Raw genomic sequence first — 17,713 nt, forward strand, 5'->3', positions numbered from 1 at the left:
TGAGACCAATCTAAAGTGATGGTTGCAGTTTTGGTTTCAGGAAAGGCAAGAAGGCTACTATAGTCTATTAGGGTAATAACTGTGTATTTTTGCAGCAGACACGAAAGGATTACCCAGTCTTTCCATGTTCCTTCAGGATTTTTGTTCATGACAGGCTTAAGTCTTTTCATAAGAGTCTCACAGGCATTCTAAGAATGAAAAACCATAAAACAATTAGCATTGCAAAAGACATTGAGGAAATTATTTTGCTTTAAGCAAGGGGCATGTCCAGGGCCTTTCACCATGCTTAGAACAGGTATTAGGGCAATAGTAGCAACTGGCCTTCCTAGTACCAGCTTCACTACACCACTATCACAACAACTGAAGCAATTGTAGTTACATGGGATTCTGTGGGCCTTGGTTTCATTGATCCAATGATATGCAATGAAAACTGCACTGGACCCTTGTAATATGGTGGGCAAAAGAACACACCTGGGAAGGATGAGGATACTTTGGTAGTGCAAATGACCAGACATGATGCATTTCCAACATATGCAGAAAAAAATGACATGCACCTGTAGATGATCAGCTGTGAACATTAGATGCAACTCTATTTCACCACAAAATGGATGAGAAGACATAACCAAGCAGACTTACACTGTGTAAGCAATACCCATAGGTGCAACGTCAGAATGTTATGACTTTTTCTTTGGCCACACGAAGAGAGGGAGAAAAATACTTCCCAACCAGATCTGCCAACTGGTAAATAAACTATTCCAGTACAGCAGGCCAGGATACCCAAATGTTGAGCCTTTTAGTGATCCTGTTGACACCAGCTGGCAGTCAGAACAGAATGCTTTATTTGTTTTAATGACACCTATCTAATCTGTGTTTTGCCTTTGTAAATTATTTAGTGAATGAAAAGTAAAAACTTATATTCATTTGGCAAGGGTAGCCCATTTCCTTCCAGTTTGGTAAGGGGTTCCCAATTAAGTACCATCACAGAGCGCATTCTGAACACAGTGGAAATTATTTCAAAATATTTCCTAGAGTTTTGTAATTTACAAGAGTTGTGTAATTTTAAAAAGCCAGAAAATGGAAATTTTTCCGATGCATTCCTCATCTTCCACTTCCCATCCCCATCCAATACCTTTATAGTTGTCAACAACTTTGTCCCAAGGTACAACCAGCCTAGTTAAATATAATGTAATGTAATTTGCAGTCCTTGTCCCAGAAAGACATAAAAAGACAACGTCATGCATCACTTAACAAGAAAGAAGGGGAGATACATGTAACCTTAACTGCCATTCCATTGATGTCAGTACCAATAGAGGCTGCCGTAGGTCTTGTATTAGGCACAGTCACTGTACTTGTTTCACTGATATAAATATAAGATGTTGGGATCCTTAATTCACGACTGGCAACCTGTTAGAAACATAATGTGCAGTGATTTGTATTGAATTATTTGTTCAACAAACAGAGTGGAACATTGGTTACTTATCATGAAGAACTGGCCTGATCGGTAAGAAAGGAGGCCTCCAGTAATAGGGGTTATTTCCCTTTGCCACCCAGGCTAGGCAGGGCTATACTATATGAAAAATATATCTTCTTTATCGTGATGACTCTTTACCTCCCTCATGACTTCACAGAGCAAGCACAGATAAGCAATAATAGAATATAAAATGTACATACAATAGAACACTGATGAGCACTGATAATAAATGCAGAGGGTGGACAGATCAGCATTCCACTGACTATCTAGTCCGAGTAGCCCAACTTCAAGTATGAATTCCTTTCAGAAACCAGGTGGCTAAGCACAGCTGGCTTTGTCTGAAGTCACAAATTGGTCCCTGCATCGGGAGGCGCAAATGTGTAAAGTGGAACCAAGGACCAGCAGCAATGAGCTGAAGGGTGTCTTAAAATCTCACTCTGTGAGGCTGGACGTGAGCTATGTGAGCCCTCCCATGGCTTATTTCCATTCAGTTTTGTGACAAACTCTGGCAGTCGGGGGGGGGGGGGGTTGGAGGAAATGCATAGTAAAGGCTGGGAAGCCAAGACGTTGAGAAGGAATCCTGATCTTTTGATGGCATGATAGCTTTGTTGTGAGTCACAAACAAGTTTACTTGCATCAGGCCAAATCTGTTTTGATCTATTCTGAATACTAATGAATCTAGCCTCTATTTCCATGGATCATGCATCTTTCTGTTGAGAAGGCCTGCTTCTCTCTTGAGATCTTTTTTGATGTGTTGAGTTACTATTGACTGAGTGTCCCTCTCCTGCCATAGGAATAGGGAAATGAACTCTCTGTGGAGTGAGATGGATTCTGAACTTCTCTGTTTACTGATAAATTTCTTGGTCACAGTGCTCACAGTTCTCACTAACGGATACTTGCAGAATCAAAAGGAATGATGCAGAGCTAGGTGGACTGCTCTCAATCCCAGCCTATTGCTGCCTTTCGGACATTCCTGACCGGTCCCTAGGACCTGCATTGTGAGACCCCCTAACAGTGAGCTGCCCACTGAGTCAGGCTGAGGTCCATGATCAGGAGCTCCTGGGTGGGATTACTCCGAGGTGCTAGAAAGAGTAAAGGAGGCCAAAGCTCTGGGGTCAAAGAGACGGGGACATCTTTGCAAGAAAGTATGTCCAGTTTGCAGTAAATTAGGCCCAGTCACTATCATTTTCCCTTCTTCAAATATTCCAGGTATTGCAACCACACCAGAAGAGGGGAAAGCCCATGATTTCAAGGCCTGTCTGGATTTTTCCCCTCATAAGACTAAGTTATAGTTAGCCAGTTTCTATTGGCTTTTTAAAACTAAATAAACATACAGCTTTTTAAAGTCAATGAATATATTATCAAATCCACTGCTTCCACAAGACTGAAAAAATCATTTGGTATGTAATGTGCATAGAGAAGCTAACTTATTACCTGTATAATTTTGGTATGAATACCTTGACCTAGCTCAACACCACCATGAGTCACCAACACATGCCCATCTAGGTAGATATGAACAAGGGCTGCAGCCTGTAAACATTAGATTTAGAAACTAGTTAGGGTTTGATATATCTCAGGAAATACAAAACACAATGAAATGAAGAGGTTATAGTTAACAGTATGGTGAACTAAAAGAAATAAATTGCCAGATTTAGTGTCTTTTATGCCAGGGATGTTGGCAAGCCTTTGCGTCCGAGTCCCAAGTCTCAGTCTTTGGTTCCAAGCCCCAAGTCTGAGTCCCTATTAGAAACAGGTTCTGTTCCCCAGAAAAAAAGGGAGGAGTGGGTTAGGAGTTGTGAGTCGAGTCTAAAGAAAGGGGGGGAGTGGGCATGCCAAACTGCTTACTATGTTATAAGGCCTGTGCAATGACCTGGATTAAGGAATGGATAACTCTAGAAAATCAAAGACTTCTGAAATTAGAAGGACACAACTTAAAGATGGGATGGCATGCATATGTATGGTATGGGAGATACAAGGAACACTCTCAGTTTGGAGAGCATATTATTAGGAAGGCCCTAGGGATGGTATGCCAGAAATTTCAATCACAAACTTATGAGAAAATCCCAATGTGGGTGGCACTGATAGAAGCATTCTCATTAAAAACCCTGAACCAGAAAGGAATGTTAACCACATATGAAAATCTGTTAACAAAAGAGCTGAAGATAAGGGATAAACAAGAGCTCGAAAAAAAATGGGTATAGCGGTTGATTGGTGGTCAATGGTAAAATTAGAATCAAAATACAAAAAAGACAGGACTGTGGGTTTTTTCAAGGGCAAAGTCCAGGTGGACAGACTGTGGTTATATACGGATGAAGCAATAATTAAGAAAATGTATACATATTTACTAGAATATGAGCTAGAGGATGAGAGGGTGAAAGAGACAATGATAAAATGGGCAAAATTTTTTGGGTATAATGTGGACCTTGATAATTGGACTAAGATGTGGAAAGAAAGCTATAAGATCTTGAAACCAGCAAATCTAAGAGAAAACATACTCAAAATGTTTTACAGATGGCACTATACACCTGCAAGATTAGCAAAAATGTCAGAGGGCAACAGCAATATATGTTGGAAGTGTAGAAAAAACGCAGGAACTTACTATCATATGTAGTGGACATGTGAAAAGGTCAAAACTTATTGGACACAGGTATGGGATCTAGCAAAAGAAATTACTCAGCAGAAGTTAGAGATAAAACCTGAAATGGCATTATTGAATGTCATTTCAGAATTAAATGATAACAAATTGAAGTATTGTCTTATGTATATACTCACAGCAGCTAGATTACTCTGGGCCCAAAAATGGAAAACAGAAGAGGTTCCGACGATAGAAGAGCTGTTAAAGAAGCTATGGGACATAGCAGAACTGGACACTCTATCAGAAGCACTACGGGAACAGCCAAGAGACTATGTAAAACAAAGCTGGGGACTAATATATTCTTGGGTCCAGAAGAACACAGGAGTTTAGGGTAAAATTTATGATATATGTATGAACTATTTAGTATATACTGCAAATTGATATAGGGAGAATAGAGGGGCTAACGAGGCTGGAATCTCTGACTCCAAAGGGGGGAGGGGGTACTTTAAATAGAGGGATTAATTAGTTTTTTTTCTGTATACGTGGTCTGGTTTTTTCTTTCTGTTTTTGTCTTTTTTTTATTTTCTTCCTTTTTTGGTGTTTTATATGTTAGTTTTTTGTATGTTAGAAAATATTAAAAATAAAAAAGTTTTTTAATTTTTTTTTTTTTAAAAAAAAGGAGTTGTGAGTTGAGTCTGAGTCATTGGGGGAAAAGAACCCTGAGTCAAATCACTGGTGCGACTTAAGTCCAACTTGACAGCAAGTCCCGCATTATGCCTATGGAATAATATAACAACTTATTACGCTGCAAAAGGGAATAATAAACATAGAGATGTATAAATTTCACATGTTGATTTGTTACATTTAAAAACAAAAAAAATAATCATATATATATATATGGGGGGGCAGGCAAGGCGAGGGCCACAAACATCTTCCCTTCTTCCCTTGATGATATATATTTAGATGGGTACCATGGTTGCCATGTGTATATTTGGGCTCTGCACAGAAATATTATAGAGGGTAGCTCTTGAATTTCATGAAACATATACATTCAAACAGGCTTTCAAGCTATGATCTCAATGTCAAGTTCTTTGATCGGAGTGACTGAAATGTTCTCCAACTGCTTTCTGGTTTGTTTAAAAACATGTGATTTCTGCCCCTATTCTTAAATGGAGATTTAAGACCTGTTTCGGTGTCACTCAGCCATCCATCATTTCGCTCATTCCCCACTGTGGTTGTTTCTGCCACATGAAAAGGGATGCATCTGCTGAGGAAAAAAAAATCATGTTCACAGGTAGACTCTCCAAATAAGCAAGAAGGTCAGTTTCCCAAGATTCTTGCTCAGGTCTTCTTCCATGAGCAGGAACCTCTGTACTGCAGAAGCTTCAGTCTTCTTGCAAATAATGATGGTGGAGAGTGAAGATGCGGGCCACTCTCCAGCTGGTGTAATGGACAGGAATGCAGATAGGGAGGATATAAAAACCAGATGGGCACCACAGGCAGGTTGTTTCACATATCATGTCAAAGAAAAGTTGAGCAACTGATGGGTTCATACTCCAATGTATCCTCACCTGCCAACAATGCTCTTCTGCCCTTCTCTAAGCAAAAGTGTAAATAAATATACATACAGTGGTGCCTCGCATAGCGATTGCTTCGTATAACGATGAAATCGCGTTGCGATGAAGATTTTGTGATTGATTTTGCGATCACTTTCCGATGTTCCCTATGGGGGAATTTCGCTTTGCGATGATTGGTTCCCTGCTTGGGGAACGGATCATGGCAAAGCAATGCTTTTTAAACAGCTGATTGGCGCCTCGGGAGGAGGGAGGGAAGGAGGGGTGAAGGGCCTGGCCCCAATCCCCGTGCACACCCCTGGAGCGCTGAGCCAGAGAGCAGTTGCGGTGGGAGGTGCTGCAAAGGAGGAGGCGCCTGCCAGGGACCAGGATCAGGGCAGCAGCGGCTGGACGGGGGCACGCGACAGAGACCCCCTCCTTGCCCCATCTGCGCCCCACCAAAGGAGATCGGGTGTCCGGGGTTGGCTGGCTGGCGGTGGGTGGTGCGCCCCTTCCCACCCCAGGCAGCTGCCTGCCTCTGAGCCTGCCGCTCACTGTCCAAGGAGACTGGGTGTCTCCCAGGCTGGCTGACTGGCGAGCGGCGGGTGGCTGGCGTGCCCCTTCCCACCCCGGGCGGCTGCGTGCCTCCGAGCCCACCGCTCGCTGCCCAAGGAGACTGGGTGTCTCCCGGGCTGGCTGGCTGGCAAGTGGTGGGTGGCTGGCGTGCCCCTTCCCACCCCGGGCGGCTGCCTGCGAGCCCTCACTCACAGGAGAAAGACCCTCCGGCCCACCTGTCTGCGCCCCGGAACAGCCCCGCCAAGGAGGTTGGGCGTCGTCTGGGGCTGGGTGGCTGGCTGGCAGTGCTTTGCCATGATCGGTTCCCTGCTTGGGGAACCGATCATCGCAAAGCAATGCTTTTTTAACAACTGATCGGCGGTTTCAAAATGGCCACCCGCTGTTTTCTGGGACGGATTCTTCACTTAGTGCAGCGAAAATGGCCGTGCTATGCAGGATCTTCGCTGAACAGTGAGTTTGAAGCCCATAGGAACGCATTAATCACGTTTTAATGCATTTCTATGGGCTTTTTTGTTCTGCATAGCGACAAATCCGTATAGCGACGATTTTTCCGGAACGGATTATCGGCGCTATGCGGGGCACCACTGTACAATGCCCAACATAGAGATCTTTTTAAATCTGATCTGATGATGTGGTTGTAATCCATTAAAATCTGCCACAAAGCCTAAATCCCTGTTGGCATGAATTGAAGACATACAAGTTCAATGATACCACCATCCAGTGATGGATATCTTTCATCTTTGGGAGGAAAGATACCCAACTTGCCACGGGAAGTGGGATGGGGGTAGCCTTGAATATTGGAAGATCACCATCAAATTGCTGCTGGCAATACTGATCTGGCAGCAAGACTGCCAGCAGAAATTTCCTGATATTAAAAGCTGCACCATCTCCCACCCCAGGGGCAAAGAGGTTCCCTAGGGAGCCCCTGAACCTGAAGAGTTAAATAAGAAGTTTTTATTTTAAATATGTTAAAGGTATCTCTTGTCAGATGATATCACTTGGCTTGTGTGGCATAAGTTTCCACCAACAGGACTTCAACCAATCATTCTGTTAGGCCTACGTCCAGAAATGTGCTGGCAGATGCCCACTAGCACTTTCTGCTCTTCCCACGTCAGCCCTCTTTGTCACTTGAAGCCTAGGGATGAATGGTGGGCCACATCAAGAAAGGGGTGGTGGTGGTCCTTCCTCATGGCTCCACTGACAGAAGCAGTTCCACCAGTGGTTATATGTCTTCAGACTGTGTGTGCTCAATATCTATGCGTAAAGATCTTCTAGATGTCCAGATAAAAATCACTCAAGACAATAAAAACCACAGTGTTTTTCAAAACCTACCTGATTTAGATACATTGGCTGAAATCCAACTGAGTATTTGAGCGGAATAATGACAATTCCTTTCTTTCGCCAGTAATTGTGCTTATTAAATTCTTCTACTTCCATCTTCCTTTTGTGAAAACATGACTTCTGCATGCATTCATTCCAACATCTAATTAAGTTCCCTGGGTCTACTTCCTGTTTGTAATGTGTTTCGTCAAACGTTTTGTACATGTTTCTCTCTCTTACCTGCAGAGAGACAGGGAATAATTCCATACAAAAGAAGCATCTTTAGAACTAATTGTATAAATATTAAATAGTTTAAAGCCAGTTCACTCGTTATCATATGCAACTCCTTCATTAATAGGAATTGTCTGTTTATGTCACTAATATTCACATGTGGGCTTGTAGGTCTTTTCAGGCAGAGCAGCAATATTCTGTGATCTCAGAAGTATATTTTAACAGCCCAGACAATTGCAAATATTGCTGTGGCTGAGATCTAAGAGCCACTCCTTCGCATGATGCATTGGTCAACATTCTCTTGGAATAAAGTTACACCACAGAGCGGGATGACACAATCATCTACTACCAGCAACATTTAATTGAATTGAAAGCTTCCTGTCCCACCCACCAGGTTCCAAGACTCCCTAGGGCTCCTTTCTGACTTGGCCGTTGGGATCCTCAGTAGGGGGCAGGAAGAGACTGAAATAACCAAAACTCACTGCCAGAAGGCTGCCAGGAATCCCAAATCATACAACAGTGATTCTCCTTGTCCCAGGACTCCTTCTGAACTCAAAGAGATAGGAAGCTTTCAGTTCATTTAAATTAAATATTACCAGTGCCGGATGATGATACCATCCAACTCTGACTTGTAACTTTACACCAACAGGATTTTGCCCACTGTATCAAGTGAATTATTCTTACAGGTGAAAAAAAGAGTGCCAATATAGTGTGTGAATTATCTCTGAGAGAAAGATGGATCTCCTTGTTGAATTTTGCTATTTAAGCAGTAATTCTGCTTTGGGTTTTAAACAGGTATAGTCCCGTTTTGTTACCTCCTCTTGTGGTAAATCTGTTTTGATTGCTACATCTGTTATCACTGTCTCTGTAACAAGAGCTGATTGAGGAAAACCAAATCCTCTGAATGCTGTATTAGATGGTAAATTCGTCTTGCAGACCCATCCTTGGCATAGTAGATTGGGTATTTTATAAGCATTATCCATTCGTAGCAATGCATTCTCCATTACCTTTAAGAAAGCAAAAACATGGATTTAGTTAGTTTCCCGAATGTGTTTATTTATACAAGTCTGACTAGAGAACAAATGTGCAAATCTGCCAGCACAAGATGGTCTTCCTCAGAGAAGACTCTACATATGACTTGAATAATTCAGGGCTTTGAGCTAAGAAACCACCAGATCATCCAGCAGCTTTCCCAAGAATGGAAGATTAGATAATGGGCAGTAAATCCAAATACTGGTCGGTTTAGTAAAGATTTTGTTATTGCTTACTTCAGGGTAGCAGGGATCATGTTGTCCTTCAAAAAATATTAACCACCTCTGACCATCCATATCTCAACAGCCAGGATGGACAAAGATTGGAGAACATAAGACATAAGACATAAGAAATTTATTTGTCATTGCGCTCACAAGTAGGTGCAACGAAATGAGGTGCTCTTCCCCAAGGTAAAACTGGACAACACTACAAAAAAAAAGTTAAAATATACACAACTTTCACCATCCAAATATAGCTACCCCATTTTCTCTCAGCAATTAAAATTCCACCAAAAACCTATGGCCCCGCATTTAAACTCAATACTGCACTTGGGTAAAAACTGTTCTTGAATCTGCTTGTCCTTGCTTTCAATACCCTGAATCTCCTTCCTGATGGTAATAGTTTAAAGAGCTGATATCCCGGATGAGAGGAGTCTTTCAGTATGTTAGATATCTTCCTCTTACATCTGTTCTTATACAATTCTTCCAAAGAGAGGAGTGAACAGCCAATGATGTTTTGGGCCGTCTTAATCACCCTTTGAATTGCCTTTTTCTCTGCCACTGTGCAGCTCGTGAACCAGACACAGAGACAGTAGGATAATATGCTCTCAATCGAACTCCGATAGAAGGTGATTAACAAACTCTCAGTCAGTTGTTGCTTTCTAAGAATCCTTAGAAAATACAACCGTTGTTGTGCCTTCCTGATTAACGCAGCGGTGTTTGCACTCCAAGTCAGGTCATTTGTTATGATAGTCCCAAGAAACTCCATCTATATACAGTGGCTGAATGTCTGCTCTTTTTTTCCTATAGTCCACTATGAATTCCTTGGTTTTTTGGATGTTAAATAAAAGATTGTTTTTTTTGCACCAGCGGGATAGCTGTAATACCTCATCCCGATACGCAGACTCATCATCCCCAGAGATAAGTCCTACTAGTGTAGTATCGTCTGCAAATTTGATAATCCTATTACTGGGATGGTTATTGGTGCAATCTGATGAATAAATGGAGAACAGTAGTGGACTAAGGACACAGCCTTGTGGAGTGCCAGTGCTGAGTATCTTGTCAGTAGAGATGTAGTCATTCAGTTTAACCCTTTGTGGATGATTTGTTAAAAAATCCAAAATCCACAGACAGATAGAATCTGGAAAATCAAGATCTTTAAGTTTGTTTATTAATCTGTGGGGTATAATGGTATTAAAAGCAGAGCTAAAGTCCGCGAACAGCATTCTTACATAAGAACATATGGTAGGCTTCAAACCTCCAAGCAGCTTCTCTGAGAGAGAGAGCTGCACTGTAACTTAGACTGCACCCTGGCTCCGTCTGTATCAGATATTGTCAAAACCTATGTCATCTAATTCAGAATGCACATGTGCAATTATAATTGCAAAAGGTACAGGAACTATGAATTTGGTGGTTTAGAAATTATGGCTTCCCAATTTTATAAAAATGACAGTGCATACCGCAATAGATTCATCTGGTGTACATCCAGCGTTACAGTAGTACTCCACACTCAGGGCCACAATTGTTCCATCGTTCATAAATCCAACCTACAAAAAAGTTTACAGTTGCATTATCAGTTATTTGAACACAAAGGCTGCTTCTGCATGCCTCTGTTTTGCAAAACAAAATATTTATTCAGTGTTCTTTGCATTTATGCACATAAAACAGAGGTTCAGTTCAGATACCATTCTGAATGATGGAAGCATCAATATAGTTTGTGTCATGATGATGGGATATGTAGTCATAGAAATGTAAGATGGAGTCAGACAGGTTCTGTGTGAAGATGATTTGAGAGACATTGGAATGTGTTTTTCTAAGTGCTTTGAGAATGCTTTTCTGAAGATCGGTATAGCATGGTTCGAGATAGAGCTGAAGGTCAAATCAAGGGGCCCATAGAAGACTCAACACTTCGAGCTAATTGGAGAAGAGATAAAACACCTGGACTTTCATGGGAATTAAGGGAGGAGGAAGGTGTTACAGCCCTTGAGGCTAATTGGTTAACAGCCAGAATTGTCAAGAAGAAGGGAGGAGTTAGAGAATGTAGAAAAATGGATGATGGGTTATGTGTGAGAGAGGAGATCCAGTCTTGTTCTGGGATTCGATTCCATGATGATGGGAGAAAGAACTTGATGGTTTGATTATGTGGCTTGAAGGAGGAAGAATGTAAGTGGAGAGAAAGAAAGAGGTGGGGCTAGCCCACCTTAGCCCAGTTTAGTAGTGTTTATTATTTTAATGGGGATTAGTTATTTTATTTAACTGTAATAATCTTTGAATACGTTCCTTATGCTAAAGCTTGAGCAATATAAACTGATTCTATGAAACTCTATTTTTCTAATAAAAAATAATTATAAAAATTCTTACAAAAGGACTGGTCTCTTGAACAACAGGGTCTGGCTAAATCCAGGAGGTGGAGAGGGCCACAAACTAGCTATCTTTAAGAGTCCTACCTAAATGAGCTGTTGTGAGTTCTAAGGAATCACAAAGCCCATGTGTCTGTACTTGGAAAGTACTGGGTACAAGTAAAGCATTCTTTTAAGGTCAGACTTGTCCAAGGGGCTTACGCTGCACACTGCTGAAGTCTTAGAACTTGCCCCAGTGCAAAGGAGGTGGGTAAGTAACCTGTCAAACTCTCTAACTGAATGCTAAACGCTCCTTAGGGAGACTTGGGCATCACAGTTTGGAGTGATACGCACTCCATGTGTGTAAACGATGGCTTGCAATCAGCTGGAAAAATCAGAAAGATCAGCAGCATTCATGCGTTCTAATCACTGCTCCTCTGAGCCCTGTGTGCTTAAGCTCTTTTGCTGATCCCAATTTCCACTCTTTCCTGCCTGGCTTAACAGAGTACAGTACTCTGAATTTAATCCAACCACTTTGCTTTGGCATCCATATTTCTGTAATGCCTGGGGCCCAACCACACCTGCAAATTGCAGCTTTTAGCTGTAGCACAAAGTGAGACACTTCCATTGGTTAGCTAGCATATTGCCTGGACTTTGCATTCTCACATTTTCTTTTCTTTTTCTTCTTTCAAAAAACGTGGTCATCCTACTAAGATAAAGTCTGTACATGTGCACTTGCTATCAGATGAATGCCTGTCGGCTTGTATGGGATTTGTTTTGAGTAGTTAGGCCAGAATTTCACTTCAGGAAGTATGGGATGACAAATAACATTGCTGCTGCAACCTGTTACTTTGGTAGTAATTAAGAGCATAACAATGGGTATTTTGCAAATAATGACCTTTGGGGGACCCCCCCCCCCCGTTATTAGTTACATAGATATTTACTTTTTAAAATTACCTTTCTAAACTCTGCTTTACTCACTTTGTATCTTCCAAGGAAAGGATGTCTGCCCCCAGTTATTAACATATCGTCTGCTCGGTCCAGAACGCAACGGACTGCACGGCCAGTTCTGAAATTAACCATCAATGTCATCAATGACTGAAATAGGCTGCAGGGGCGAACAGAGGTGCTGCTTCTCAACGTGAGGAATTCTCCTGCTACTTGAAACATCCACTGCCTGCTCATTTCTCCCCCAACGGCTTAAGCAAATTGAGTTGTTCTCATTACCAATATGGGGACAGGAGGGTCCTTTGGATGTTGTTAGACCACCACTCCCATCAACCCTAGCCAGCATGGCTGGGGATGAGGGATAATAAATATCTGAATGGGCACACTTTCCTCATCCCTGTGCTGGTGTGGACAGGGAGAATGGAAGGAGACATTTGTCTTGTGCTCTTTGTCAGAGAAAAGCTTTCTCTGGCTGGGAAAGGTGGCAGAGGTTCTCTTCTTGTCAGCAGAATTGTTCATTTTGTTTCTAAATGAAAACATCTGTACTGAAAGTCAGTAACCAATAGGGAGGCAGACAATAGCTGTTTAATCAGCTGAAATCTGTTGGAGAGAGATTCCTCTTCCCATTGTGCACAAACATTTACCGTATTTTTCGCTCCATAAGACGCACCTTTCCATAAGACACACCAATTGTTTATGAGAAGAAAACAGGAAAATATAATCTATTTTCTTCGCTCCATAAGATGCACAGACTTTCCACCCCCCTGTTTTGTGGGAAAAAAGTGTGTCTTATTTTGTCTTACTGGAGCAGACTGGTCAAACAGGTTCTACAAAACCCAGTGGACCCACAGCTGACACAGTAGAGGATAAACCTCAAACAGAAATCTTTCTTTCTGATCCACTTTAGCTCACAAGAAACCAAAGAAAACCCTTCCCAAGGAATGGAGGAAACAAGGTTTGAATGCAATGGCCCTTCCTAAATGCTGCTGAACCCGTTCTAAATGAGGGTGTGGTTACAGATTGAGAAACGTCCTGGTTTGCATCAGGTTTAGTATGCCCGGAATCAATTTCAAAATATTGATTTACAAAATGTACAGCTGAGCCACAGGAATCGTTGCTTTTCTCCCAGAAAGGGAAGTATTTTAAACAGTTTGGAAGAGGTTGTTTATTTTAACTGGATTGTGGACCCAATTTAGCTTGAATCATTTTGCCATGTGTACTTTCCTGTGTCACAGTAAATTGTGTCCCAGTACATTTGTGGAGCCTATAGATGTAGTTGAAGCAGCGGGAAAAGAGGAAGATAAAAAACAGAGAGAGATGGATTTATTCCTTAAGGAAACCACAAGCTTGCATTTGCAAGAGCTGAACAGGACTGTTGAGGATGAGGCATAAGTTGGAGGTGACTGATCAGCATGTAACAACAACAGGCGTTGTGTGTTTCAACCACACACTTACTTGTTTGCTGCCACAGCAGTGACAGCAGCCAGAATGGCAGCTTTGGTTATTTTACCTCCGAACCCACCACCAACTCGCTTTACATGACACATAATCCTATTTGATGGAATATTTAATACTGAGGCCACTAGTTCCTGTAAAACAATAAAATATACAGAGAGATATTTCACATACCAACACTTTGGATTGTGTGTGTGATTGAGAGAGGGAGGGGGAGAGTAGCAAAGCCACTCCTTATATTTCTCACATCTTTCTAGAGAGGGCTTAAATCCCTGGCTTTGGATGCAAATGCATACCTCTATTTACTCATAGACATTTTCAAAAGCTCTGGTAATCATCAAGGTATAGATAAGGGCATGCATCAAAATCCGTATCTCCATATGTATACAAAGAAAAAACATTATGCTTATAGGTCTCTGTTTAGTCAGGCTATATCACTGTAGAAATATATGATTTTACATAAAAGATGTCATGAAAACCCATATAAGCACCCCAACAATGATGAGGGTCATTATCTTAATAGTCTTGGGAAGCAATTTGTAGAGAGCTGGTAGATGCATCAGACCATCTGTTATGCTAAAAGCTTCTTGGCTCAGGAATTCATGGCCAGGGGACTAGATCCAATTGTTAGACCCAAGCTAAGTAAATAAACTGCATCAACTGGATTTGTATGGGTGTTGACCTAAAATATCCCATTCATTCAATAGGCCTACTCTTGTTGGGCACTGAATTAAGTATTTAGGATAAGGCTCCGAGGGGAAAGAGAAAATAATAAGTGGCATCTGGCCCTCCATCATTCATTCAAACAGCTGAGGGCTCTGTGGAGTCCTTTAACACCCCTGAGAGCTGAACTTCAGGGAGAAACATATTTCACAGAGTACAATGAACCAGGAGGAGCCGTGGGGATGGTTTTAGGCATAATTCCCTTGGTCCAAACTATTTTTGTCCTGCTGCTGTCTTTGGTCAAACACATTTTCAGAAACACCTTAGACCCTCCCCAGCCTCTTTTTCAGAAGCATTAAACAGAAGGATATAGACTTGTATGCTTTTCCCATAATGAATATATAGTATAGATACTCCTTGGTATGCTGAAAAACAAAAACAGAACACTGTCACTTGCCAATATTCCTCTAAACAAGTTATTCCTTTTGATTTAGTTTTCACAGACAACAGGAAAGGTAGGAAATCTTGGTCTAAATGGTTCTGCTTCAGATGACAGGCAGGAAGTTTCTTCCTGGGGACAAGGGAAACCCTGTACATTTACACATTATGTCACACTTAATATTATACATTCACTGTTACCTGAGTAAAAGTTGGATGCTGTGAAGACACATAAATATCTATTTCTTTATCCTCTCCCTTTGGAATAACAAGCACACTTTGAGTTTCCATGTAAAAATGCTCCTGTCCCCCGATGTGAACCCTGCCTGTTTCAAAATGTAAATCAAAGAGAAAATACATCTGTGAAATTTAGAATAGGAACCAGAGAATGACGAAATATTACAGATTGGGCAAAATCCTATTTCTTAGTGTAGTTAATTGCACTGGAGCAGGTCACAGAAACAATGGGGATTTAATGAGAACTCTTTTGATTCCAATTACCCTTCTCTACATGCAACTTAACATGATAAATTAAGTCACAGTTATAGTACAGTCATTTGAATCAATCGAACTGTCAGAGGAATTGACTCACCAAATTTTCATTGATTCAAATGGGCCTACTTGAGTTTGATTTACTACATTAAGATTTGGATCATTATCAAGACTAGATTTTGTCAAAAGAACCAACATTCTGCTAGTTTCCCAAATAATCGAAGCCAATAGGATCAAGGCTGCACAACTCAAACTAGCACTTGGAAATGTTCCCTTTTTGGGACTTCAGTTCCACAAATCACCCAGCCAGCCCATGGGCCATGCTGACTGGGGGATGCTGGGAGCTGTCGTTATAAAAAAAGAACACTTCCTAACTGTGGTCCAAACAGCCTGGACAGCCATTCTTTAGGACAGATGACTGTGCTTCCCAGCATAAACTCTGGGCTGCCAGAAAACCTGCTGGGACAACCAGGGTTAATGCTAAGTGCTGAGAAAGAAGTCCTGCTTCGTGGCATCCAGCATCAGTGCAGAACATGCTGGCTTGTAGAGATGGGCACTGTGACAGACAGGCCAGGAACCACTCCTGTCCATCACAATGGAACCCTGATTCAAGAGCCAATGGTTGTACAGAAAAGGTGGGACTAGGGATATATAAGAGAATGGATGAGCAGTTAGTTAGAGAAGATAAAGAGCAGTTAGTTAGAGAAGATTTCAGTTTGGAGTTAGTTGAGTCCTTGTTAGAGATGTCAGTTAGAGAGAAGCAATTTAGGCAGTTAGGAACAGCCTGGTGTTTAAGAAAAATAAAGAGAGAGAGAACATGATAAGAAATGAATAAATATCTTGATAGAAATGATTATAAAGAAACAAACATAAATGTTACCAAAGCACAATTTATTGAATGAATAAAATGAGACAATCCATGATTTACTTTATATGATTTACTTATAAACACTTTAATAAACATTGTTTGATTGAATCACACTGATTAAAGAGTCCTATTTGATATAGTGAGGAATATCTCCTCTGGTGGCAGCGGGAAAGGGTGAAAAGTAAATGCTGGGACTGGAAAATCTGGGTATCTGTAGACCAAGAGATACAAAGTAACAGACACAGGGAACAGGGAGGCTGAAGCCCAAAGATACAACATAGCGATCTTAAGTTGCCAAAAGAAAGCTACATAGTTTAAATCTCTAACACAGAAAAAAATAGGTCATTTTCAATTGAGGTTTGTGTATTGGAATTGGTGAGAAAACAGCCTACCAATTTAATAATAAAAATAAACTGTTGGGTATGACTTCCAGGAGAGGGAAGAAGGCAGTTATGGAACTTGCTGAGAGTCAGACTTTATCTCAGGAAGGGGAAATTTCAGACCAAGAGGGCCAGGAATATGAGAGCCCAAGAGAACAGGAGGGTGCCTCAGGGACAGAAAACTCCATAGAGTTTATAAAATGGAAATTTGAAAAAGAACAGGAATTTCAGTTAAGAAGATTGCAACTGGAAATGAGAGAAAAGGCAGAGGCCAGAGAAAGGGAGATGGCCATGGCCATGGAACAACAAAAGATACAGCTACAGGCTGAGGCTCATAAGAGACAGCTGGAACTGGAAATGAGGGAAAAAGAGAGGCAACACCAACTAAAAATGAAACAATTACAATTACAAATCCAAAACTATAATAATAATAAATCCAATCCTGAGGGGAATCAATTAAAAACAACTGAAAATATAAAAGTAAGAAACTCAAATTGTGCTAAGGTTAAATTGGAGGGAAAGCTTGGGAAGATAGAAATACAAAACCCAGAGAATACCTCAAAGATCAACTGGCAGTTGGAAGCCATTTTAGAGAGAGACCCTCAGAGCAGTACCAACAGGGTGAAAGCTTTGAAGGGAAGGGAGACCAAACCCCATATAAAGAACAAATACATTTAAAAACTGGTTTTGGTGATGGTAATGCAGGTACAGTGGTGCCCCGCATAGCGACGATAATCCGTTCCGGAAAAATTGTCACTATACGGATTCGTCGCTATACGGGGCAAAAAACCCCATAGAAACGCATTAAAACGTGATTAATGTGTTTCTATGGGCTTCAAACTCACCGTTCAGCGAAGATCCTCCATAGTGCGGCCATTTTCGCTGTTCGGTAAGGGAGGAATCCGTCCCAGAAACAGCGGGTGGCCATTTTGAAACTGCCAGTCAGCTGTTATAAAAGCATTGCTATGATCGGAACCGATCATAGCAAAGCAAAGTTCCACTGCCATCCAGCCCTGGACGACACCCAGCCTCCTTGCTGGGGCTGTCCCGGGGCACAGACGGGTGGGCCGGAGGGTCTTTCTCCGGTGAGCAGCGGGCTGGAGGGAGGCAGCTGCCCGGGGTGGGGAGGAGGGGAGAGAAGGGACGCTCCAGCC

The 17,713-nt window shown here is 41.6% G+C and overlaps 1 protein-coding gene across 2 annotated transcripts in view; it reads right to left on the reverse strand.

The window, feature by feature from the left end:
- Positions 1-17,713, reverse strand: part of LOC110079891 (aldehyde oxidase) — a 59,951-nt gene that overhangs the window by 9,489 nt on the left and 32,749 nt on the right. Inside the window, exons 19-27 of one of the 2 annotated variants that reach the window (XM_072979049.2) lie at positions 15,021-15,145; positions 13,719-13,852; positions 12,297-12,384; positions 10,437-10,523; positions 8,542-8,733; positions 7,508-7,735; positions 2,906-3,001; positions 1,276-1,404; positions 114-188 (exon numbers count right to left, since the gene is read on the reverse strand). In XM_072979049.2, the coding sequence (XP_072835150.2) occupies positions 114-188; positions 1,276-1,404; positions 2,906-3,001; positions 7,508-7,735; positions 8,542-8,733; positions 10,437-10,523; positions 12,297-12,384; positions 13,719-13,852; positions 15,021-15,145 (1,154 nt within the window). Of the gene's footprint in view, positions 1-113; positions 189-1,275; positions 1,405-2,905; positions 3,002-7,507; positions 7,736-8,541; positions 8,734-10,436; positions 10,524-12,272; positions 12,385-13,718; positions 13,853-15,020; positions 15,146-17,713 lie in introns of both variants that reach the window. The other variant, XM_078379913.1, reaches the window with a different exon arrangement.

Source organism: Pogona vitticeps, chromosome 1 (genome assembly GCF_051106095.1).
Source record: "Pogona vitticeps strain Pit_001003342236 chromosome 1, PviZW2.1, whole genome shotgun sequence".
In the NCBI taxonomy this organism is placed as follows: Eukaryota; Metazoa; Chordata; class Lepidosauria; order Squamata; family Agamidae; genus Pogona; species Pogona vitticeps.